Source organism: Ambystoma mexicanum, chromosome 14 (assembly GCF_040938575.1).
Source record: "Ambystoma mexicanum isolate Mex_15411 chromosome 14, UKY_AmexF1_1, whole genome shotgun sequence".
NCBI lineage: Eukaryota > Metazoa > Chordata > Amphibia > Caudata > Ambystomatidae > Ambystoma > Ambystoma mexicanum.
Window position 1 is genome coordinate 138,813,623 of NC_090940.1, and position 27,334 is coordinate 138,840,956.

General features: G+C 44.8%; 1 protein-coding gene across 3 annotated transcripts in view; it reads left to right on the forward strand.

Moving 5' to 3' along the window:
- PACS2 (phosphofurin acidic cluster sorting protein 2) overlaps nt 1-27,334 on the forward strand; it is a 1,334,790-nt gene that overhangs the window by 1,107,769 nt on the left and 199,687 nt on the right. For all 3 annotated transcript variants that reach the window (XM_069638734.1, XM_069638735.1, XM_069638736.1), the window contains one exon: nt 3,711-3,865. In XM_069638734.1, the coding sequence (XP_069494835.1) occupies nt 3,711-3,865 (155 nt within the window). The remainder of the gene's footprint in view (nt 1-3,710; nt 3,866-27,334) is intronic.

Below are 27,334 nucleotides of genomic sequence, written 5' to 3' on the forward strand. Positions count from 1 at the left end.
TTTTGACCTCTGACACTCTACCACTATGCCTTGTTCCTGGCCTTTATATCTTCAACCTTGAAAGCTAAGCTGTTAATCTTGAGATCCATGGAATCCAGCCTGGCCTCCTTTCAACCACTGTATCTATAGTCTGTGTAGAATCAGCTGAAATAGATACTCCTGTTACACAAGCCAGAGATACAACTGAAGGGTCTGACAGCATCTTCATAGTTAAATCAAGCTAGGCCTGTTTCTTGCCCCCCTTTGCCATCAGGAAATGTCTGAAGATCAATCACACAGACCCTCTCTCGGAGGGCAGGGACAACCAGCCTCCAAAAGAGTATGATGAGAAAAGGACCACCAGTCAGTCACCCCATTGGAAGAGCAACCAAAGCTTCGATGATGCACCATGCCAAGCAAGCTTGCAGGGTGAGGCACCTACATATGCCGATCTTCATTTTACAGTGCCTAAAGTTCTTTAAGTAGATGAAGAAGACATGACCAACCCCTGATAAATCATGAAGCCACCAATAGTCACTCACCATAATTACATAGGCCAATTGAAGACGGCATTCCACAAAAGATGGTTGTAGAAGCCCATGAGTCATTTGGTGCCAGGGGCCGGCAAACCCCAAAACTCTCTCTGGTGTGGGGGTTATGAAGATTGATGGGCAGAGAGGTTTCAGATTCCAACCAAGTCCCCCCAGAAGAGCATGTGCCATACACACCCTTCGTATATGAGTCGCTGTTGCATGAGAACCACAAGCTGTCATGGGCCCCCGTAGACCTTGCACATAGGAGGTAATTAGAATGTGGAAACCTAGTGCAGGCATTATCCAAAAGCAAAAGGGTCTGGAGACAGTTCAGTCAACTGTTAGGAGCAGTGAAGTTGGTCACCACTGCACTGATGGAGCACAGGAGCGGACTGCTGCATGCTGGAACCCACCAGTGGGCTGAACCACATACTAATGCCACAAGCAAGGATCGCACTTGTCAATGAGCCCCTAAGCACACATCAGTGGTGACTCAACTGCAACACAGACCACCGTACCACGGCAGAGGAGTAGCGCCCACCCTCTGAGGCACTGACCAGAAGAGCGAGGGCAGCCACTGGGCACAGCAGGCTCATCAGCTGTAAAATTGCAGCTGAGCCTCTGGCATTGGCCTTGCAGATCTCCCGGGAGACTTTCTGAATGCAAATGCTATACCTGTATTCCACCTACTTTGCTACCTACCTTTTACAAGATGTAAAGTATGTTTCCAGATATACCTCTATGTATGTGTAGACATTCATTTATTTAAAGTAATACCTTTACCCTGTATTCTACCTTTACCCTGTATTCTTATCTACCTCCACTACCCTATTGAGGTGTAGCCTTGATTACTTAACCACAACTACCACTACGTGAGCATGTTCGCATAGATTAGGATGCCAACACTGGCTCCTAACAGTGGGACTGGGAGATACCTACTTGCAAGAAGTATGAAGCGAGCTTACGCATTGACCATGCAAAGGAGATGACAAGGCAATGTAAAGCAGGGAAAGGTTGCGTGGGTGGAGAAGATAAGGAGGAGACCATGTGATTAAGAGTCAGACTGCAGAAATAAAGGTGGATGCAAGGTTGGAAGATACTGGAAAATAACCAAAAAGAATATATATATGCAAATGATGTGATAACGATGATTATTGGTGTAGCGCTTTCACCAAAGTGCTTTACATACATATTTGCATACAATGTCACCCAAGTGAAGATGGTAATCATTTATCGACCTCGGAAGGATCAAAGGCTGAGCCCTCAACCCGCTGAGATATCTTACCAGCAGAAATGGTAGAAGAATTGGCAGAACAGTCAGAGGTTATAAGAGATTGCTCTTTGATAGAAAATAATGGTGGAAGAGTGGGAGGTTGGTGGAACCAAAGGGTAGAGTAGAGACACTACGGAAGTCAACAGTGGGTAAAGATATAGTGATCAAGAAGCCACCGATTGAAGAGTATAAGAAAGCGATGAAAGATCAAATTGTCCAGAGGAATGATGGAAGAGGCTATGGTGGGCAGGTTCATCTACCCCGGCCACATGCAGATGAATGAGAATGTCCGATGGCCCACATGTGACTGTCCCCTGCCACGTGACGTGGATTGAGGGAGAATGACCTACAGATCCTCCCCATACCACTTCCGGGCCCATCATCCACTGACTTGGGGAGGCAAGCTTCCCACTTAGCCATTGTACGTGTCCGCAGAGCCTGGTGCAGGTGACCTTGGCACAGTGTCCAATAGAGAAATTCAGTTGGTGTCAATTTTGCAAGTTCTTAAATGCAGACTTGTCATAGTTTTGGCAAACTAGTTTCATGTCTGTTGAAGGTTCATGGCAAAACAAAAGTCTTTCAGCCTGAAATAGACAAAGCTTAAGCATCTCTACTGTATGTGATTGAAAGAACGTCTCTCCCCAACCCTGTAGGCCCATCAATTAGAAACCGTCTCCACCATCCTTTCCATTGAACCTTTTTTCCGGTAGTCTTTGTGTAACACCGAAAAGCTAATCAGGCCTGTTTATTGTTTAGTTTTGCCCTACATAGCAGGATCACAGTAAGCCTGCGTGTGACAGTTGCTTGAGAGTGCTTTGCACATATCGACTGACCAGTTTAGGAAGCAAGCAGAGGTGTACACCGCTGCAAGCAGAGGTGTACACCGCTGCTTCAGACACATTACAAATTATATGTTTAGAAACCGTTAAGTTTGATATCCATTGCAGACCCCCACTTAAGGGAAACACCCTTGAATCCCCACATCACATCGATTTCCCCATTTTAGAAACCCTGGGGTTATAATAAAGGTTTCAGGGTGCAAAGTCAAAATCTCTTGACTACATTCTCCTCATGCCCTTTTCTTTTCTGAGCATTAATCTTGTGTTTTATGTATATCCGCACACCGTTAAACTGAGATTTTTGCAGAGCTTTTGACACTATTATAACTGTGCAATAATTCCATTTTCAATTCCTGAAAGTGCAGCATGCCCAGGATCGCTTGGCAGTGCTTGAGAGAAAGTAAGGACGAACATCACCCTCTGACTAGCTCCTTGAGAAACCCAGCTCCGGAATGTGTTAGTTTGACAGGCCAACTGGAAGCCAACTTTGGTTACACACAATTGTCTTACTATGACAAGTAACTTTGCATGTGTCCCTCCTGAAAGACGCCGGGGAACTTCCGTAGGGAGCTGCCAGTTGATCACCCGACCAGCCATACAAGGTTCTATTGCTTCTACTGTCCCTCCGTCATATTTTTTCCTTCGATGGAGAGGATGTGCCGGATTAACTCCATTAACCTGCCTCCTTCACACCTGAGGCCTGTGGTGCCTGGTCAGTTCCATAATGGAGCTGTCTGTGGCCACATGCAGTGGTTGGCCAGGAATCCAAGGTCATTTTCTTCTTGGGATCTCCAAAGATGTGAAAAACGACCCCAATGAAGTTGTGCAGCTGGAAACGTGGAATTTTCTTTTTATTTTGCATTATTGTGTAAACCTTTGTCTGTTCACAACACCAATGACTCTGATCCATTACCAAAACAAGCTTAAGCATGAAGGCCGAGTAGAGAGTTGCATGCAGTTTGACTGTTTAAAGGCTGTCGTTACCCATGGTGAATGGAGTATTCAAGTGCATGTCTCTCGTCTCAAAACAGCGACGCATTCTTCTGTAGGTGGCTTACAGCTCGCTCTTTGTTTTTCAATTTTCAGCTGTAATTGCAACTCCCAACCACCGAACCCAGTGAAGCTAGCTGTGGCCGGAGCCCAGAATTACCTCAGTGCAGTGCTGAGACTCTTCGTGGAGCAGCTCTCGCATAAAACTCCTGACTGGCTTAGCTACATGAGGTTCCTCATCATTCCCCTAGGTATGTGCCCTCAAAGAGGTCTTTCTTTTCCTCTAGAACAGTGTTTTGTACCCAAATGAAAGACTTTCTCTATTTTGCATTTAGTCCTGCTATGAATATCAAGATATTGCTGTTTTAGCATAGTTGTTTATTTTTGATTACTGAATATAGTTACAGTATAATCCAGATTAAGCTGTTAAATCTTGGACACTGGCTGGCAAACGGCCACAAGAGGATTCTTGTTTAATTTAAAAAAAATCATGAGGTTCAAGTCCACACTGGTGAATAGAATAAATGATATGCCTGATTTTGACAGTGTTTGATTTCTCTGTGGCCTTTAATATGTTTTTACGTGATACTTTTCCATGGTAAGTAGGGTGATACCTGGCAGCTGAAGACCTATCTGTACATAAAAAAAAGAAGAAAATGCACCATATCTGACTTTTATCAACTGTAAATATACTTCCTGCTTGAAAACGCCATGTCGCGGTCAGCAAACATGCAACACCAAGGTTCACATCTTTATTTTGTTAGGATGGGATTATGGTGAAATATCTTGGGACTTTCTAGAAAGTAAAGAGGAGACTCTTCTCAGGTGTGCTTTAATTGAAAAGGTGTGCACTGTCGGGCAGGGCTAGAGAATAGTGCACTCTGGAATGATCTCCCACTCGGGAATGCTCATTTCACTCTGATTCTCCTGTTTCTAAGCACAAATATTTGGGTTTAAATGCCTGGCTTGCTTGACTTCTCCCGAATTACAGCACCCAGCTTGCTTACTAGGCCCTTGATGAACATCTTAAGGATATAGTGCCCAGCACATGTTTCCTAAGCAGGAGGAGAGCACCCAGCATGCTAATCATGCAGGGCAGCCAGCTACTTGGCCCACCTATCTGCTACAGGGATATGGCACTGAGTACACTCAGCCTCTATCTGGGTTGTCATTTGGGCAAGATTAAAATGTATGCAACTGGGATGTTTGACATATGTTCCACAACTTTCTTCCCCGCTGGTGCTCTTGCTGCCTTCAATCCACTGATCTCTAGGTTCCAGTTCTCAACACTTATAGCACCAGTTGTGTAAAGTAAGAGCTCTGTCCGTTGCATGTCCTGTGTGAGTGTTCTTCCCACCCGCTCCCACCTTTCTCTGGTCAACAATGTACATCATTTGTGTCTTTAGCTGTGTACCTCTCGTTCTTTGCCGACGGCTTAAATAGCCCTGCTGCAATCTTGCAGTCGGATGGAAGTCGTAACCCTGCCACTTCCTCGTGTGGCTGTGGCTCGATTCTGCTGATGGCTTAGAATGGAAAACCTGTAGTGTTCAGAAGGGAATTCCATCAAGTTACACCTGGCTCTCGCAATGGTCATGTAACTGAGAAGCAGGCTTCACTCTTAGGAGCAGCGGGGTGGCCCGAAAGTAAAGATAGTCCAATCACAGCATTCAACAAGGGATTGTCCACACAGCATAATTACTGAAAAATATGCTCTTTCATGTATACTAAAGCATCAAGAAATATACACAATGATGGATACCGGAATGTTGGTGAGCAGAGCAGCAGCTTAAGCCAACTGCCCCTGATCCCTCTTGGCCTATGGATAAATAATACCAGATTGAATTTGAATAACCTTTAGAAGAAGAAGATAGAGATACCAGAGAACCCTACCCCTAAGAAGCCAAAACAAGGAAGTGATTTGGAAAACACTCCTGGAATTAATGACATTTATGCCCTGCTGCTGAAGGTCTCACAGGATGTAGGGGAAATGAAAATTACCCTTAATGAGCTTTCTTCCCACGTTGGTCTCCTCGAAACCAGAATGACTAAAGTGGAGACTGAAAATGTATCCTTGGCTTCTGAAGTTGCTAGAAGTTATAGAGCTTATAAAGAGCTGAGTTCTGAGGTTTCCGACCTGAAAAGGAAGAATTTAAGGCTGGAAGCAGAAAGGAGAATACATAATTTGCGCTTACTTGGCGTTAACGAAAATCCTAACCTGGACAAAGATCTGGCTACAAGAGTTGAAGGGATATTGGCCAAGGTGTTGGGAAGGAAAGTGTTGAATGATGGTGATTTGGACTATGCATACAGAGCTGGTAAAAACATGGAAGATGGCAAACCCAGGCAAATCATCCTGAAATTAACCAAAGTGAGTGTGAAGGAGAATATTTTGAGTCTGGCAAGGGAAAAGGGAAAGCTTATGCTGGAAGGATCCACATTAGCCATCTATCCGGATTACCCAAAGGAGATAGTGCAGTTGAGGAAAGCGTTAAACTGGCAAAAAGCTTGGCTCAGGAGAGACATATCAAGACTATTTTGGTCAAACCTGCCATATTAAAGATTTTCCTGGATGGAGAAGTTAAAACTACTGAGGACCCCTCTGAGGCTGAGCCTTGGCTGAGGGCAGAAAGGATTAGAAATGTTATCCACTGAATTCAGCTTTGTTTTTTTTCTCTTTCACATAATTATTGAAAGTGCTATAATGTGTTTTTTCCTGTTTTTGCTCTTTTTAAAATGTTTTAAGATAATATATTATAAGGGAATTTGTGTTTTGGTTTAATTTGCTGTAACAGTTTTTCAACTGTATTTCCGTGTCGCTGGTGTGAGGCTTGTGATTGTTCAATGGCTGGTGTGGTTAGGTGCTCTTTTCTAATCGAAATGCAATGATGTGTGAAGAGCAATGCGGATATGTTGAATGGAGTTGGTTTGTGAGATATTGTTTTCTGGAGTTCGGAGCTCCTTAGGTTGTCCTTAGGTTTGTCTCCACATTGTGACGGGGATCGGAGGAGGGGTGGGGACGCATTATTGCTTTATTTGCGGTTTTCGTCATCTGATTATGATGCTGTAGTCACGTTGTATGTAGGAGGCGAATGACAGCCTTCGCTTCGTTTGAACGTCGGGATGCGGTACATGGTCACGTGAACCCATACTTCCTGGTAATACGGCGGCGTCTATGAAAATATGATGGCTCCTCCACGTAGGGAATGGGTGACTTGATGGTGGGTTAGGGCTTCAAGGGGTCGTTTCTGTTTGATGACGATCAGACCATGTTATGTGGGTTGGTAGATAAGTCAGCTAATCGTTATGTTTATGCAGTTGAACTCAAACGCATGTTTTTTTCTCTCAGGAGTTTGCCCTATTTAGTTGATTAAAAGGAACGTGTCGTACTGTGTATTACTTATTGTGTGAACTAGGCTGCATAACGAATCCCTGATCCTAGTCCTTTCATTTAGCTCTATCCTTCTGGTACTGTATAAGCGTGTTTTCTCACGGACTGAGGCATGGTTCTACCTACGTCACTCTAATAATCTCACACTGGCTGGCACCAAAATAAACAGGAAATGGGTGTACAATGGGATTTTCAGTGCTTGCATAGCGATGGGGTATATTGAAGTGGATATTTATTTGGTGATTGGTGGCCAGTACTTGTGTGTCTCATAGAAGAGGAACTGTGCTTGACCTAGGGCTATATAGCGCATGGAGAGAGAAAGATACTGGAAGGATGAGCTGAATAGATTGTAGATTCCTATGCGCGGAGCATTAGAGTTGATAGTTTAGCCCTTTCATTGATAGTTGGGTTACCGGATGCGTAGTAGGGCGAAGGATTCACATTATGATCAAGGGATAGGATGTTCGGTATGAAAGAGCAATACAATTTTAGGTAAGGTGTCTTATAGGGTTGCTTTCTAGGCGCATCAAATGAGTTTAGGTATTCAAATGGGTAGAATGGTGGCCGCAATGTTGAAACAAAATATGGGGGAACACCACTTATTAACAATTAATAGGGTGAGCGAATTGATCGGATAGGGTGTATCCAAACTATATTGGGTGGAGTTGGAGGTCCCTTGCGGGGTGGCTTTCTATTCCAAACAATAGAGGGTGTCTCATTGCTGGTAACAAGGGTGAAAATGAATATGAAATACATTTATCAAGAGTCTTACTGTTCCTATGAGGTGGTGTAATTGTGGTTTTGCTGAGACGGACCAGAGAACATAGATACAAGACAAGGAGGGTTATGAATTTTTAAGATTGGTTTATGTCTAATAGGTATTATTGATATGATAGGAATCCGTAAGAGGGAGCGGGTTGTGTATCTTCCTACTGTGGAAGCGGAGTTCCAGAGGTTTAGGTTGAACAAATCCAAGGGTTTTGAGTGTTCTATTTTTTTGGTTAGTGTCATTTATGTTGTGTGGTGTAGTGTGTTTGTAAGTTTCATCACAGGGAATGTTCTAGACATTCTTTCATGGCTATCACATATAGGAGGAGCTTAAGGATAATTTCTTGGAATGTTAATGGGGCAAATTGTGTAGATGAGAGGAAAATTATTTTGAAGAAACTTGATGAGCTGGTGGCTGATGTAGCCCTTCTCAAAGAAACGCATTTATTGGAAGTGGAAGCAGATAAATGGAAGAGAATGGGTTGGCAATGTGTTTTGTTCATCTTTCACCTCTAGTTCAAGAGGTGTATGCATCTTGATCAGGAAAAACCTACCTGTTTCTAAAATGTGTTGTGAAAAGGACAAGGAGGGAAGAAGTGTGTGTGTGTGTGTAAATCTGATTCAAAATGTTAATTACTGTATCTGTAAAATATATGCCCCTAACCGAGGGGATGGCGCCTTTTTAAAAAAAAATAACTTGCCCAGTTTCTACAAAAGGTTAATGAAAGAAATGTTATTGTGGGGAGTGATTTTAATGTCTTACTTGATCCCATGTTGGATAAGAGCGGGGGTAATTTGCACAATGAAAGCAAGTCTAAAAGAGAAGCCTTGAAGAGACTAATGGCAGAGTGGAATTTCTCTGTCTGGAGATTACAGAATCCCCAACTTAGACTGTACTCCTTTTTCTCTGCAAGACATAAAATGTATTCCCGAATTGATTTCTTGGTGTTTGGTTTATGCACACAATGTTTCAATGGAGCAGATATCAAAGGTATTACAATCTCAGATCATGCTCCCATTTTTGCTGGAATTGACATCTTACCCAATGCCTAAAACAAATACATGGAGCTAAAATGTGACTTCTTGATGACAACAACATTGTGGATAAGATAGTGAAAGAAGCAAGGTTTTTTGTGGCTGAGAATTGGATAGGAGAGGTGAAGGTTGAATTTGTATGGGAGGCCTTTAAGACCTATTTAAGAGGAATGCTAATTGGACTTTCGAGTAAAAAGAAAAGGATTAAAGACAACGAGATTCAAAGTCTAAATGAAGAAATTGAGGTTCTTGAACGACAGAATATGCACATTTTCTCAGAGTTCCTTGGAATTGTAAAAGAAGGAAAAGTTAGAAGAACTACTTACTTCAAGAGTTGAGAAACTGCTTTTTAAAACTAGATGCAAATATTATGAACATGGTGAAAAACACGGTAGACTCCTTGCTCATCGCCTACATGTACTAGAAAGTGAAAAGACAGCCTGTGCGATTGAAAATGAAGATGGAATTGTGATTAATGATCCTGTTAAAATTAATGCAATATTCAGGGAGTATTACTCTAAACTGGAGATGAACTTGAAAAAGAACTAAGTGTGGAGGAACTTAAAAGGGCTGCAAATATGCTAAACACTGGAAAATGCCCGGATCAAGACGGTCTGCCGGCCTAGTTGTACAAGATTCTACCGGATGAAGTATACTATCTGATGTTGGCCATGTTACATGCTTCTCTAAAGGAAGGTCAATTACCAGCAACAACAAGGCATGCCTCAATATCAACTTTTTTGAAAGATGGGAAATCGCCTTTGTCAACCAGCAGTTATAAACCTATAAGTATGATTAATACGGACAATAAAATCTTTGCTAAAGCCCTAACTTTGAGAATCGAACAATTTCTCGCGACATTAATAGACCAAAGTCAAGCTGGTTTTGTGAAGGGGAGGCATGCCTTTGACAACATGAGAAGATTGTTGTTGACTTTGAGAGTAAGGGATATCAGAAGGAGGTGGTGGTGTTGTTGTTGGATGCAGAGAAAGCTCTTGACAGGATAGAATGGGAGTACCTCTTGGCAGCCCTGGATGGTTTTGGACTCGGGTGTAATTGTATAAATTGGATTAGGCTCTTATACTCTTCTCCAACGGCTTGTGTAAAAACAAATGGATATGTCTCTGAGCCGTTTGATCTTGAAAGGGGAACGAGACAAGGATGTCCGTGCTCTCCTATTTCTTTCACGATTGCAATGGAGCTACTTGCGGTCCGGATTAGAGAAGATGTGAAGGTTGAAGGAGTACAGTTCGGAGAAGCTTGCCAAAAAGTTTGGCTCTACGCTGATGACATGCTGCCGGTCTTGCAAAGCATCAAATCATCAATTCCAACGTTGATGGATCAAACTGAGGCTTTCCATAGAGTCACAGGATATAAGATCAATTGGATGAAGTCGGAGGCAATGCCAGCGTCAAGCTCCTGTTCGCCCTTAAGTAGGAGTACGCAAGGATTTCATTGGTGTCCTGAAAAGATGCGTTATTTAGGGATTTGGTTGGCAAATGACGTGTCGAAAATTATGGAGATCAATCTTGCATGCATTACCCAAAACTTAGAATCAGACCTGAAAGGGTGGAATGAACTGAAATTGAGCCTTTGGGGCAGGGTACATGCTATCAAAATGGCGTTGACTCCAAGAATAAACTAAATGTTTGGAGCATGATTCCTTTACAGATCAAAAAGGGTTTTGTTAAGAAAATTGAGTGTTTGATTCAGGCCTTTCTATGGGAAGGTAAGCAGCCTAGTTTGAAATTGTGGAAGCTGCAAATGTCTCAGGGGAGTGGTGGTCTGGGCGTTCCAGACTTTGACCACTATCAACTGGCGTTTGGCGCAAGGCACCTAGTTACATTCATTGAAAACTCAAATGATGTTTGGGTGCAGGCGGAGACTAGTAGATCTTCTCCTCTCCCCCCTGGAGCTATTCTTACTTCTGTGGATGGGGCTGGCTGCAAATCATTTTTGCCAACAACTTTCATCAGAGCATCTTGGAGGGCTCTTTTGAAGAAAAGCAACCCAGATATAGTAGGTAATTCCATCACCTCATTCAGGCTGAATCCTGATATGAAGTTGGATGGGAAATCCCTTCGCCGAACTGGCTATTAGGGGGCATCCAGTGTCTAGAAGATCAAAAGAGCAAAAATGGCTCAATTTTTAACAACTGTTAACAAGTAGGGGTCTACAGGATTGTACATTGGGGAGTATAGAAAGCTAAAGAAGACATTGATGAACAATACTCAAGATGCAGACAAAGGGTGGCATATCTGGTTGAAAGAATATGCATAAGAAGGCCATTTAGCTTCTAAAGTATACAGGAAGTTGAGTCAATACAAGGAGCCAAATTCAGATTTATTACCAAATGGTCAGAAACATTAGACACAGAGATGTGTGAGAATAGATGGTCGAATATTTGCAAAAATATAGCCTAAACATCTTTAAATCTGGGTGAGAGAAGTCGTCAGATCAAGATTTTAAACAGGGTTTTTTGGACGCCTGAAAGACTACATACTAGGGACCTTCTAGACTCGGAGGCGTGCTGGAGATGCAGACATGCTAGAGGATTGTTTGCGCACATGGTCTGGGGGTGTTATGAACTGAGGTGTTTTTGGAGGAGGATTACGCTGAAAATGAATGAGGTTCTCATACTGGATGTGGAATATGACTTTGTAAGTGTGATTCTGGTCGAAGATGAATTATTGGCAGATCTCACATGCCCTCAAAAATGCTGGTTCTTTAGGGCATCAAATTCGGCAAAAAAAGTTATTCTAAGGAAGTGGAAAGATGTGGAAAGACCTACGTATGCAGAATGGATTTCAGACTTAAGACAGGTGGGCCGAATGGAGAGAATGATCCTTTTCAGAGATAAAAAAAAGAACTTATTTGACCATATTTGGGGAAGGTTCCTAGAATTGATAACCTAAGATTGTCTTTATATCCTCAATTCCTCTATAATTTTTCTAGTGCGGTTTACTCTAATGCAGTGATTATGGTAAATATATATATATTGTTTGTTTATTGGACTGTTATTTGCTTGTTATTTGTTTTTTAATATCTGTTTTGATTGTACATCTAATAAAAATGTAAATATAAAAAAAATAAATGTACACAATTACGAGTAAGTACTAAAAACAGGAAGACGTATTATGTAGGGGGGGGGTCTATAAAAGACCAAAAAAATGTTTTAAACTAGTAGTAAAATAACTACACAAGTTAGCACAGTTTTGTCTACATAAAAAGAACTTCAGAAAGTGTAAAGCAGAAGTTTTAGAAATTGAAATTTGTCCATAAAACCAATGGGGCATAATTCCCCTCCAGTTTATAGTCAAAAGGCAGGTTGCTACCAGAGTTCCAGGTGGGGCTACATAGACTGCAGTCTCAGGCTGGTGAGTAGGATGGACCTTGCCATATTAACTGCATGCACAGGTGTGGTGACCAGAGGCCCGGAAGAGGGAGGTTGCAGAGATGACCCAACGTATCAAAAGCAGAGCTTTGCGGTGGCAGTACTTTGAAAGAGGGTCTGCACACAGGGCCTAAAAGGATGTGACTGATTGAGGGAGCAAGGGGTTTGGGGAGGAGAGACTGAGGACTTGTAGCAGTGGTCCAAGGTTCGAGGGTGCAGTGTTCAAAGGAAACGTCTGGTCTTACAGGATGTGGTTCCAACATTTGCTCCAGGGGTGGCATACGAAGGCCTTGGCCACAGAAGGATGCCTGTAATGATACAAATTAATTCATTAGGCCCGCAAAAGACCACCCTTGTGATGGCAGATGACGGAGGAGCAGCCTCATCAGCAATATGACATTCTGCCCTTTTGGACGCAGGATAGTGATGCTCCGGTTAGAACAGACAGCAGGACAGGATGCAGGAGGGCCCATCTAAAACATGGTGGCGGAGGTCTTGCTCAAACCCATTAAAATGTGATGAGGAGGAGCATCAGCAGCAGTAGTAACGCAACTTGCTTCCAGCATAGCAGCAAGGCACCCACTTCTGCCCTAGTTGCAGAAACAAAAAAAGCAGTTTTCAGTGTGGTGCACAGAAGGCTACACAGGAAGGAACCAGCTGTTCCCACTCAATAATATGTTTATTTATTTTATTGTTCATTTATAACCTGCTTAATACCAGCGAGTGTTTTCTAAGCACGGGATCAGGATTTCAGCCTGTGTTGCACTGTGTTGTCGTGCTTCGAATACAAATGTGTTGCCCCTGAGCTATCCTTCCTCCCCAAGAAGGAAGAGGCTGAGACAGCACTCTACTGCAGGAGAAGGAGTGGTTTGTCACTGGAGGAAGCAGTACAAGCCTACAAGAAGATCTCGAGGACAGCATCTTCTTGGGCTACTCCTGCATAATTCTAGATATGTTTTGAAATATAGTGTGGATTCCCCACAGATATGCATACCTACACACATGGCTAGGGCTTCCCCACCTCTCCAATCACCATTGAGAAACTAGTCAAAGTTTTAGTGGCCATCCAAGCCATACTGGCCAGTCAAATTCTCATGTATGTGTACACAGGTGGATGTGAAAATGTGGTACGCTCTTAAACAGTCCGAACTAGATGCCATTCCATACATAGGAACCTTTGCAGGATCTCTGGAGAGCCCACCTAGGCAAAGCCAGACAAAATGGCTGTTCCTTGCAGTGAAGCACAAAAACAACAAACGCTAGGCCACAGGGTGTACAAAACCCTTTGTATCCACTTTGCTCCTGTTCGTGGAACAAGTGGCAACCAACGCGATAAAGAAACTAAACATTGGGCACTGACATAACATATAAAGCTACCTAATATTGACGATTGGTTGCAGAGTATGTCTCTTCTGTCAAGGAAAGAGAAAATAACTTTTAATTCAAATAACCAGCTTGTTAAGTATGAGAGGATCTCGGGGGCATTTATTGATCTTTATGCTTAATCCTTAGTCGCATTCTACGATTTTTACTTCCTTTTGATTTTGGCTATTCTCTTACTTTTAGTGTTTCCTTTGCTTTCTATTATTTTGCTCTTTGACTGCTTTTCTTTGTTGTTATTACCTTGTAGTTTAGAATACAAAATTGTTGTGAATGTGTTTGACTTTCACATTTATATTATTGTATTGTTTTTGTTTATGCATGGTTCTAAATTAATAAATAAAGCTACCACCAGTTTGTGCAGGTAAGTGGACTCATGCCTAGACAAAATAGGGCACTTATGTTTATTATGCCCTGGTAGTTTGGGTACTTGGGGCAGCACATTGATAAATTTACAGCCGTCTAGGAGACCTCTGTAAAAGTCTCCTCATAGGCAAAAATGTTAAGTTTACAAAAGGCAAGCAATGCTCAAGGGGTGAGGGGGAGCTAACAGCAGCCCCAAGAGAGTCACACCTAGAAACACCTTTGTGTACAGGCGCGTTATAAATGACTTATTTCAAAAATAATTGTGACATAACACTACATGTTTTTTCTCAATGCTTCTGTTCATGTGTGGTGTTCCTCTTGAAGCTGTTTGTCCAACCAGTTTCCTTGCCTTTACATGATGCTCCAGTCACAGCGTTTCAGTGTGGTATGCTGCATACAGGAAAGAAGGTTTGCAGCACGGAACAACACAAAAAGGATAAACTGAGGGACAATATAATACCTGTGTCCACAGGAATAGGGGGATAGGGATGCTTGCTCACGCAGGGCTGAAAGGAATCCTTGCATACTGCGCCTCATCTAGTTGCAAATCAATGGTATATACTTCTGCCTTAAAGTAGACTGTACTGGTGCGGAGGCCTTGGTAGGCTGACTTCCCAATTCCTTAAAATAATTTGAGCTGTGAACCGGTCACAAAGGAGATGCTGGGGAGTGTGACTGGGAGACTATGGGGCCGTTGCTGGTTTGATCAGTGATGCCTGCTAGCAGACAGTGTAGAGGGATCACACAGGGCCTTTGTCCCATCCCTAGCTTCATAGGCTGGTATGTTTTGTTCCCCTAGAACTCCACTGTTAAGAAGGATTTCTGTTATTGCAACTTTGCCTTCATAGTTTCTATGGACCCCTTTCTTTGTGCTCGGTTTTTGAACCTGTCCTGACTTTTTGAGGACAGTAGAGCCTTCAACTTCAGTTCCCTTGCTTTTTTGCTCATTTGTTATGGGGAAACTGGTCAGTCCCTCAAACCATCAGTACTGGGAAACAATGTTTGCCTTTTGTGACTTTTTAACATTGCACACAGCATCTTAAACTGCAATGCAATGGGGATCCTTTTGTATCACCATAACTTTTTACACTTGGGATTTTTGGTTACTTTTATGTGTGCCTGAAGACTAGATGATGGCTGCAGATATTTTTTTTTCACATTCACTGTACATGGCTACCAAACATGGCTACTGCACTAAAATGGCTGTGCCACGAGATTTTCGCTTGTTCTTTGACCATATTGTTTGGCCAGGTCAGGCAATACCATATAAGGTCATACACTTTCCTGGGAAAGGGATGGCTGTGTGTATGTGTATGTGGGTCTGTGTGTGGCGCGCGCATGCCCAGGAAGGGGGTGGAACTGCCTAGTCCCTCTTCACATCCGTGTGTGGCAAATATGAAAATAATAGTTCTCCCTAAGAACAGCAGCCTCCTGAAGATCAAGGGAAAACTCCTGAGATGGCCCAGCATCCCGTCCTGTGTCTGGCCTGGTGAAGCCCTTTTGACTACCTAATCTCCGAAGATCGTGAGCAGCGCTTCAGCCCTTGGACTATTGGGACCAACTAGTGTTGATGCCAGTGGACTAACCAGATCTCTCGTGCACTACCACACCAGGAGTGTCACTGTTCCGCGTTCAAGCCTGGAACTTTGGTGGTCGCCAGCTCCTGCCACAAGTCAAATTCTCCCCGAATGTCAGTGTCCCAGCATCAAGAGATCCTGTCATGGAGCAGCTTCTGTCAATGCGACTGGAAGGATGCCTGTTGTCACCTGTGCGCGGAGACCGTAGGTGGAACTCTCCTTTCTCCAACTTATGAAGTGTAACGAAAAGGTCTGCATTGGTGTTTCCTGCATTTGTTCATCGGCAGAGGTTGCATGTTGCAGCTGCACCCGACGGGAAGAATCCTCCAACCCGCAACTCCTGGGCACCTCTCACCGGAACCAACAGCCGAAGATTGAGCCGCCAGGCGATCCAGAGTCATCTGGGAACATCTGAGGCACTAATACTAATACTACCTGTTGGATTCATTTTTCAGTGTGTTCAGAAGGCCTATAATGAAGAACTATGTTATGCATACTTTCTAAACTGAAATATTGTGTGGCATACTCTGTCGACTCATTGAGGGGCCTCTGGCCCCACTCACACGCTCATGAGAATAAGCCTGAACTGCCAATTCATGTGCATTGATTGGGGTTTGGCAAACCTCTCAAACCTTCCCTACTCACTATAACTAGGGTGCGTTTCTAAAATCTGTACACCAGGCCTGATTCTAGGAATCAATCTTAACAGTTGCTGCAGCATTCCAAATTCGGTGCTGCAAATTAATCACTGCGCTGAATCGTCAGTCTGGGACGTCTGAGCGTGCAAGCAACCATTGTCTTTGTCCTGGGACCGTTTGCTGCTGTGCTGCTGCCTTTTGTTGTTCATCCTGCTGCTATGAGCCATTTGTGTGAGTTCTTTTCTTTGCAGACTCCCTTGCCAGATTTTGCACTTTTGGGCTGAAGGTAGAGATCCTGGGAGAAGCTTCTGTTCTGTTTCTTTTCTGCATTGCTGGGGCTTTTGTTGGACAAGGGCTCAAGTTCTAGAGAACCAAATCCTGTAAACTGCACCCTGGGCCCAAGCTCCCATCTGCATCTAGTGGCCAATGCCTTCTTTAGACGGGTAGAGGGCGTGGTATAGGTCAAACCCCCTGAAGGGCGTCCTTGGCCATAAAGCAGAGGCCTACCGGTGCAGGTTGCCTCGCATGTCTCCCCACTAAGAGGTTCTTAACATCATATCCCCCTCGTTCTGCAATGTCTACGTGGCCCCTTTGGCCCATGTGATCTCTTCTTTCACCTCCAACTTTGTGGTATGCGCATGACACACAGCTCTTTTTCAGGCTACCCTCAGCCTCTTCCTCCTCCTTGCGCCTCCCTGACTGTCCGCAATTCAGTCCTGGTGTGCTGCTAATGATCTCTACCTTAATGTCAGTAAGATGCAGATTGTCCTCATTGGGACCCTGGCTCCCGCTTTCCCACTTGCACTCTGGCCGACCTCCCTTGGTCCTGCGCCTGCACCCACCAGTGAGGCAAAAAATCTGGGGGTCATCTTTGACTCCACTCTCTCCTTCTCTTCTCACATCTCGGGCATCTCTAAAAAGTCCCATTAACAGCTGTGCCTCCTCATATGTATTCTACCTTTTCTCACTTTCCCCCAGAGGCGCACCATCTCCAGATCCCTGGTTCTCTCTGGAATGGACTAATGTAATAGTCTTTCTCAATCTTCCTACTTCTACTCTCGGACCTCTTCAACTTATTCAGACCAGAATCGCAAGACTTATCCTTGGCCTTGAGCACTGGGAACGCATCTCTCCGGTGCTGAAATCTCCTCACCTGCTCCCAATGGCTGCAAGGATCAAGTTCAAGTCCCTCTGCATAGTCAACGGCTTTCTGGGGCCAGAGCCCGCACTACCTACAACGCTCTCTCCCTAAATACTGCCCCCCTATAGCCCTTTGCTCTGCCTCCTCCAACTCTCTGCGGGTGAGCCGTTTCTCCAAACAGATTTGGCAGAAGAATTTTATCCTCTGCAGGTGCCTCCCTCTGGAACAGCCTCCCTGCCTCTCTCCGCCTTGAGCCGGATCTCTACAAGTTCCGGAAACTCCTCAACCTTCCTCTTCTGTTCCTCTTTCTCTCACCCCTACTAACCTCCTTTCTCCTCCCTCCTGCTTTCCTCCCCAACTCTGCTCAGTTTCGCGGACTGGTCGCCTGGTGCACTTCCAGAGCCACACAGGACACAGGCTCCCCTTTCAGTCCTACACTTCTCTTCTGCCTCGCACTTCTGCACTCGGAATACGTTCCATGTGAGAGGCAACCTCTTCTGCACTTAACCCAGGCCCCTGGTAGACTGGGCGCACTTGTTCCCCTCTCCCCTCCCTCGCACTTCCTGTCTGCACACTTGCACGACCTTGAATGTCCTAGGCCTAGTAAGATCGTTTTGTCCTGTCCTCCCTTTGTCTTCCCTCCCTAGCTTGGTTGCACCTGAAACACTGATGCATAGGCCCATTATTGATGATGTCCTATTATCATTCAATATGAATGCCGCTAGGCCTAGCACGGTAGCTTATTGTTCTGTATGTCCACCTACCCCTTCTCTCCACACTCCTTGTATGCACTTGTACTATCTGGCAAGTCGGTAGGACTTTCACGGCAGCTTATTGATAGTTTGCTCTTCCCTTCTCCCCCTCCTTCTCTCATTCGGAAACTTCAAGGCCTAAAAATGACTACTGTTTTCCGTTGTTCCCTTTGAAGCACTTCACTTCTGTATAAGCGCTTTTCAAATAAACAATTACAATTACCCAAGCATGGAAGTGGATAACTTTGTACAGGGGCGTGCTGTCCACAGTAAAACACAAGTATTGCATAGAGATCCTGCAAAAAACATGATCATCCACAGAGACATCGATTGCTACCACCAGAACACCATCACTCTACTTCAAGAGGAAGTTCTGTTCTTGCTCTTAAAGGGTGCCTCAGAGAAAGTACCTCAAGACCAGGTAAACAAGGGAATGTATTTTCTATACTTCCTAGTTCCAGCAAAAGACAAAACAAAGAGCAATTTTAGATTTGAGACCTGACCAATCTGTCCAACCACAAAAGGTCAGAATTACCACACTACAGGAGGTTATTCCCTTCCTCAGAAAAGGGTATAATATGACATGAAAGATGCATACTTTCATATTTCAATGTTCCTAGGTAATCGAAAAGACCTAAGATTAAACATAAAACGCAAGCATTTCTAGGTGAAGGTACTTCCTTTTTGAATTGCCTTAGCACCTCGTCACCAAGGTGCTTGTGGTAGTGGCAGCCCACCTCTGCGACAGGGGCATTCCAGTCTGCCTTTATCTGGACGACTGGCTCATAACCAGTAGTAGTGCAAAACCATGTCGGCCCCTTAGACAGGAAACGGGCTTGTTCTTCCTGAGACACCCAGCTTCGCCTGCTACGCTTCTCTAGTGCTCTGTAATTCAATGGCCCCAACATGCAGACGCCGAAACCAGTGAATACTATTAAAGGGTCCGGAGCATTAAAACAAAAAAAAAGGGAAATGGTCTGACTGCTACATGAATTGGGCTTTTCAATCAGTGAAAAGAAATCGAGCTTCTCCCCAAGTCAAAACAAAGTTTCTAGGGGAATTCTAGACCTAAAGCTGGCCATAGCATACCCTTCTCAAGAAAGGGTGCAGGTCTTGATGGTGGAGATCCCAGGTTACACTGCTAGCCATCAGATAAGTCAGAAAAGTAACAAAACTACTAGGCATGATGGCATCTTGCATTTACATAATCCCAGATGCAAGGCTCAATCAATATGCAGCCTTTACATCAGTGGTTGGCATTACAGGGGTCTCCAGCAACAGGCGAGTTGGATGATCAGAAAGTAGTTTTGCAAAAAATGCTATCATACTCCCAATTAGTGGACAAAAGAAAACGTGTTAAAGGAAAGAACTTTTGTAAACCTGCCTATACATATAACTATCCCAAAAGACGCATCCAAGGACATTGTCTACTCTTCACCACACAGGGAAGAGGGACAGTGCAATAAGCCAAAAGGCACATAAATGTGTTAGCACTACTGGCAGCAAAGATGAAGTTAAAATCTTTCCAAACAAGTCTAATAAGCAAGAATGTTCTGAAGCGATATGCCCTGAGGTGGCAGTTCCAACACTGTAGGTAACTGCCCACTGCAGCCCACAATCAAAGCAAGTACCTTTCCTGTACTGCCCTGGCCACACAGTGCTGCTAAAAGCATCAGTCCATTTTCCACGTTTATTACTTTGTCATCATCAGCATGGAAAACGGCCCAGCGCTGGCAGCAGCACTGCCGGTGCCGGGCTGTGCAGGAATGGTACTTTTTTTTAATTGTTTAAAAGAAAAATACCATTCGCACCCATGTAGGAAACTACACGGGTGCTATAGGGAAGGTGGAGTCAGAAAGGAGGAGGTGGCTGCCCAGGCAGCTTGGAACACAGGCTTGTACCATACAGTACAGCCCGCGTTCCGAGCCTCCTGATTGGCTGCTCCACCCTTCAGAGTGCTGCTTCTCATTAAAGACGACACAACAGCCTTGTTTGATATTAGCAAGCAAATCAGAACACACTCAATAGAGTTGACCCAGCTCGAACAGAATATTTTATAGTGTCTCAATAGACAAATCCACATAGAGGCACAACATGTACTAGGGAGCACACTTATCTAGCAAACACCTTAAGCAGACATCTACTTCAAGAACACAAGTGGAAATTAAACACCAATACACTAAACAATATTTCCACAATGAGGTAATCCAAACGCTTAATCTTTTTACAACTGCTAAACAGCGTGAAATTCCAAAGCTTTGCATCCAGGTACCTTTGCCTAGGTGTCTCTAGGCAATGCACTACGGATGAGCTGGTCCTGGCCATCTGCATGTGCCCGCCCTCCCTCCTCCCAATTCATCATTGTGCAAACTAGTACACAAGTTGCACCAACAACATGCAACAATGATACTGATTGCACCAATGTGGACAAGACAGCTGTGGTACTTCCATCTGCTGAGCAGGTCACTGTGCCCACCATGCAAACTGACAGCCTCACATAACCAGTTAACCCAACAGGATCAGCAAATCGCACACATCCAAGGCTGCTTTCGACCAACTAAGTAGCATGGATCCTTAAGTCATAGAATTAAAATCTCTGGACACATTGTATGGAAATCTTCAAAACGCCTTGAAAACCCAACACCAGACATTGCTATTTCAGCAAATGGAAATGGTTTCTCCTATGGTGTTCCAAAAAAAAGTCCCATTGACTGTTCGCCATAACATACTAGGCCTCATTACAACTCACCCGGTATGGAAACAACAGTGGCGGTAAATCCGCCGTCACCGTTGTTTCCATAAGAGGTGATCACGACTCCTGCAGGCGGAGGCGTCAATCCTGCCAGGTCTGACCTGGCGGGTTCAACACCGCCGGCCTGCAGGCGGACGAGGAAACACCGACACCATCACAAGATGGTGCCGCTGTTTCCATGATCCCCATTCCCATTGAGTCCAGTGGGACTCAATGGGAATGGGGATTTACACCATTCCGCCTCCAGAATTCCCGGGTCACTGGGGTTGTTATGCCCCGGTAATTCTGGGAATCACGGAGGCGGAATGGTAATACAGTCCGGCGGTAACCAGGCGGTTTTAACGCCTCTGTTACCGCCGGACTCGTAATGAGGCCCACTGTGTGCCTTCTCTCTCTACTGAACTCAGGACTAATATATAATTTGCTAAAGGTGCATTTAGAGGCATTGACAGCATACACCACATCCCAACACTGTGTCTTGGTGGACAATTCCAGTTATCAAGGCATTTATGGAAGGGGTTGAACGTGTTTACCCACCAGTAAACATTGTATTAAAACCTATAGAGCCACCTTTCAACCTATGCACAAGCCTTCTATAAAAACAAAACATACAATGTGGCTTTCCTAATCGCCACCACTTGCATAAGAATATGTGAATTCAGTCATATTCTGTCAGAACCATTTGTGTCCATACACAAAAGAAAAAATGTAGTTTTAGTGGCACACCCTAGATTTTGACCTAAATACATTTCACAATTCCATGTTAATCAGTATATAGAACTGCCAGCTTTATTCCAAAACTGTCAGCCTAAGCATGAAAAAGCTCTTCATACACTTGACGTACGAAAAGCTGTCATGTACTACCTTAATAAAACAAGAGTTCTGAAAAACTGGCCCATTCTTTATCTCTATGGCTACAGGAGGGGAAGGAGATCCAGTCACTAAAGTAACTATTGCAAGATGGATTGTCAGGTGGAGTTGTCCAATAACTCTTCCCTTCATCCCGAAAGCACACTCAACACATAGTACAGGAGCAACACCATTTTCATGTCAATATTCCACCACTTTAATTGCTAATATACCATTAGAAACAATGTGTAAAGCAGCAGCATGGAGCACTCTGTACACATTCATTCAGCACTACTGTGTAGATCAGTGATACTCAGCGTGTAGCTCCAGAGCAACATACTGCTCACAGTACCCTAAAATGTTGCTTGTCAGTTGCTATGGGCTATTGTGTGGAAGCCAATTGGAGGCGGCGCTATAGTAATGCAACAAGAATGGCAGTTTAGGATGAGCCAGGAAAGTAAAGGAAAGCTAGCTAATCAGTCTGCCCCAGCAAATGGACATGACCTATTACTTGTTGTGAAGACATCACGCTAAGCTGAAGCTCAGTGGTCTGGAGGGTCTAACATATTATAGCACAGACATTTTATTACACTATCGCAATGGATGGTCTCGTGGGCCTTGAATATTCAGGCTGTAGATTAGGTCAGCCTCATCAAGATCTAACTAACAAAAGAAATTACACATCCAGCTGCACCCACAGTGCCTAGCCTGTATGCGTGTGAAACAAGTGTTAACCTTAATAAGGTGGCCTTTGTGCAGAATCCCGAATGAAAAAACGAGGCCGACCTAGCAAGGCCAGAGAAGAACAATGCTACAGCTGCTCTTGTCATCAGTAAAACTGTCCATTGAACCTGATTTATAAGGCCAGTGTACCTCAGCAACACTCCACAATCGCTGTGCCGCTCAGTTCAGCAACCACTATATCCACATGGGTCTTCCCCTTTCTGTAACCTGGTTGGGTGACAATGAGAAGCTAGCAGAAGCTTTGCAGGTGCATAATGGACAAATGAGTAACATGGATGCCAAACTCTGTCAATTACATATGTTCCATTTGGCATTTTTGTACATGCAAGATGTGTTCGTATCCACATTAACATAATTTGTTGGAAGTGTTCCATACTCCATCAGTGACCTAAATGCACATGTTGTTCCCTGATGAGTGATTTCCATCTTCTGTTCCTATGAACAGTTATCAAGTTGATAATTCAGCAAAATGAGCCATGCATGCTGTGAGAAACCTGGGGGCGTTCTCCGAAGTGGTTCCTGGGTACCCCTTATTCATGTGGGCATGTAAGGACTGACCCTCTTTTATCCCAACCCTGAAGGCAAACGAGCAGGGAAAAATAACCTGCATAGGGGAACCCGAGGTTATGCTCAGGAGTAGGCCCAAAGGGAGACGCAGGATGTTACTGAGGAAGGAGAAGGGGAGGGTGAAATCTTTGAGACCTTTATGGGCTGTGCCATATCTGCCCCCTTCCTCCCATTAAATCCCTTCTACACAACACCATCGACCCCTCCCTTCCAAACCAAACTCCTCTCATCCTGTTTTCTACCCATTCATTTTTCTCCACATCCTTCAGTTTATTCTGTCCCGAGCACCCACTCTATTTGGGTAAGTCACTACCATTCCCATAATCGCCCTGGTTTATTTCACAATCCCAGTTATTCCTGTGTGCTTCAAGAACCCTACCAATATTGTCCGTCTGTCACTTTCCGAACCCCCAAGCTGCTTTGGCAGCTCACTACCATTCCCACAATCCCCTGTATTCAGGTCACAATAAGAACTCCAGTAATTATCGTTTGTTTCGAAAACCTACCCTTCCGAGATCACTCCAAACCCAAATACGAAGGCTACAATTCCATGTGACACCTCTTCACCATCCTACCCCGTAGGACATGTACAAACTCTACCTCTTCCCTTTTCCGACACCACACTTGTCCCCAATGTAGAAAACAATGGATGGGTAATAAACCTGTGTACCTGACACATCCTAATACAAGGGTCAGGCAATTGATCCGAACCACAGGGATAACAGTGGAGCCACAGAGCACAGTATGAGCAAGACAAGAAAGGCGAACATGGCAGACAGCACGGCGAGAAGGCTAATCAGGCGCAGCAGTTCAAGAGAAGGAGAAAGGCGTCAGGAATCGAGAGGGTGTCGAGGAGAGAAGTGACCTTGCCCTTTTTGTCCCAGACCCGCTGAACCTTTGTGAAAGAGAGCCTAAGACTATGCAGCAGGTGTCGACGGAGCATGGGGCAAGCTTATGCCGATAAGCAGGACTGAGGGAAGCTCCCGCGCCCGTGGTAATGGCCTTGACTCCAGGAAAGCCAAAAGGTTCATCACAGCTGGTGAGTCGAGGGGAGAATCGATGAGAACCGGCCATGTTGCATGAGAGAATCGAAAAGTGGCAAGTTTGAACCAAGTTTAATGAACTGTGTAAAGAACTGTAAAAAGTGTTAAGGGGAGACCAGCTTCAGAGGGCAACAGGCACCATGTGGGTGCCAATTCAAGAGAGACGGGTCGATCCCCCATCAGAGCACAACTACGGACACCAGAAGGGGAATCGCCGAAAGAGGTCAAAGTGGTCATACAGGAGGTCTAGTAAAATTCCAGTGCAATCGAAAGACTTTGATCTGCAAACTATGTGAAAACAAGGGAAGTGAATCTCGCATTGAGAGAAAGCAAGGGAAGTGAATCCCGCAAATACAAGCGAGTGTGAAGTTGGAAAGGATCCGAGCCAGACGGAGGGGGATTCAGGGGTGAAGCTTTCGCCTGAAAGTTCATTGAAAAAGAACTGTCCTATCATTTGTGGAATGAGATATTTAAGAAGGGTAGGCGCCCAGAAGAGGGGGACCCAGGGCTGAACCCATCACCCAGAGAACATTGAAAACAAACTTTCATTTGTTACAGTAACTTTTGTTTTTGTAAGTTGAAGACATCAGGTCCTCCAGTCCAAAGGCAAGTATGTTCAAGTGAAATGAGACTTGGCCATCGACGGTCCTGAGAACTGCCATTGGAACTGTCATCTTGTGCTGGAGAACCCCGAGACTGTACTGTGCTCCAAACTCCCATCTTACCCCGTGCACAAAACATGGGGAAGGGAGACCCAGGCTACCGCATCCTGACATATTGAGAACACTTCTTTCTTTTCTTAAGAACTGTCCCACACACTATTTTTGTATTAGTTGTAAGGTTTGGCAATAGGTTTCTAAGTATAGGCCCTTTTATTTTGACACAACACCACTAGAACAGCCTTATTTTCATTTGATGGTCGACGCTTGCTTCCATTTTAGATTTAGGGTTAGATTAGGCGTTTTTCCAACCTGCATACATCATTCATTATTCGATAAACACCCTTGAACTGTGATCACTTTTGTCTGTCTTACTTGTTGGCACTAGGAGTTTCCCACAATGCCCAATGTTGAGATAGATTTCGAAAATCAGCCCTGAAAATCAGAAAATCAGGGTGGATTTTGGGAGGCCTCCCTATTTATGGTAAACGGGGAAGACGCAGGTTAGCCAAAATCCAATCAAAGTAAGGTGGCTGAGCAGTCGAGGCTTCATCTCAAACGTGTGAGAGTGGTCTGGGACCACAATGAGACCACACACAGCAACACCAGTATTTCAAGTTAGACAGTAAGTATATACAAATATAATTATTTATTAGGCCTTTAGTTACACACTACGCATATATAAATTGCAGGCAAGTATTGCCACACAAAACCCTGCATAACATATATACTGTAACTAATCCCCTGATGTCTTCATTTCCCATGAGGCCAGTGAGGTGAGGCTGCTATCCAAAAGTCCACCTGGGGGTGGTACTCAGTGGGTGGATCTCATGGGGAGGGAATTCCCCCTATGGTATTAGTGATGACCTGAGGAGAAAATTATATCCCCAAAGCCCACCTAACCCTTATACACCTTTTTCTTCCCTGCTTCCGCCAACACTTTCCCTAGTGTTCCTATATGTTTTGTCATGCCACCAATATAGGAAGTACTGGGACGAAGTAACGTGTGGTCTCCTCAAGGGACATGTATCACTTAAGTACTGTGGTGACAAGAGAGTGACCAGATGACTCGCTGGAAACCTCAAGATCAGTAGTGGGACAAAGAAGAAGTGTGGAAGCATAGAGAGCGCTTTCAAGAACGTGAATCAATTGTCTAGTTTATCTTGAAACCTGATTTGGCAGAGCCTACTGAAGAGTGAAACCACAAAGGGGAGAGAAGCCCTGCCTGGAGGAACTGCGAGATGGGAAGCAGACTGGAGCAGAGAACAGGAGAAGTCGTTGCTGGCGACGCTGCCCTAAAGGCAGAGCTGTCCCTATCCGTTCTGCCGTGGAGAGACCGACCAGAGTCGTGGAGAAGCCGGCATCCAGACACAAGGAGCAGCTGGAACGTGCGGGAGCCATGCAGCCCCCAAAGGAACCAAACACTGTGGAGCCTCTGCAGCACACCAGAAAGCCTGTGTCCGACCAAAGAACACCTGCAAGCCCCTTTCAGATACCTGGTTTGCCAGGAAGGTTGGTGGGCCTCCAGAAGGGCTGACAAGAATTCGAACACGGGTCAGGTACCTGCACCCTTTTATGAAGAGTAACCAAAGTCATCTTCATAATCACAGTACCTGGCAGGATAGTGAACCAGGTCTCCAGCACCAAAAGGGGTGAGTCCCTTGGGTCTGGGACACGCTCTCTTTTATGAAGATCAACCCAAGTCATCCTCATAGTTATAGTATCTGGCAGGATAGTGAACCAGGGTTACTGCACAAAGACAGAAAGAATACACAGGTCTGGGACCCACACTCATAAGTCTGGGAGCACATGTGAAGGTGAACATTTGACGTGCAAAGCAAACCAGGGAAAGGGAGGCATTCCGACTGGTAATTTTGAACTGCCAAAAGTGGTAAAGAAGCCAGGGAAGGGAGGCATTCTGCTGACAGTGTGAACTGTATGCTAAAGTCTAAGAAGGGCCTGGGGCAAGGGAGTCATTCCGCCCAGCCCTTGTGAACTGTGAAGCTAACAAACCTCAGGAAAAGAAAGCAGTACCTTCTGGTGGTTTTGTCAAAGATTGCGTATCGTGAAGCCAATGAGAAGGAATGCCTGGGGAAGGGATTCATTCCTCTGGCAATGTGAGAGCATTGAGATTAGAATACCTGGAGAAAGGAGGCATTCTCCAGTACCCCTAATAGTGGAGATTTTGAATCATGAAGCCAAACGGGAGAAGACCCGTGGAAGGGAGTCACTCCTCTGGAACTTTGGAGACTCTGAGAACCAAATGCCTGACAAAGGGAGGCTGTAGAGATGTTTGTTTATAATGGGGCTCGTGCCTGCCGTCACTCGCTGATCTGTATCGTGCCGAGTTGAGTGTTCTATTGCGGGCGCGGGGGGAGACGCGAGTGACGGTTGGCGGAGCCACGGATTCATGTGTGCTCCCTGCGGGCCTGCTGTCATAATAAAGCTGATGCTTTGAATACTTACCCGCCTCGACCACATCTTTTCAATTGGCGACGAGGATGGGATGAGCAGGCCCGCGGGGGCGGGGGGACGTCACCGGTACCGTTCTTGGCTCCTTCGTGGTGCTCTGTGGCCGCACCGCGACCCTGCCTCCCCCTGCTAAGGATTGCGGGGAGGTTCGCCTGTTTGAAGGGGCCAGGGTTCCCTGGCGAGAAGCTCCGCACG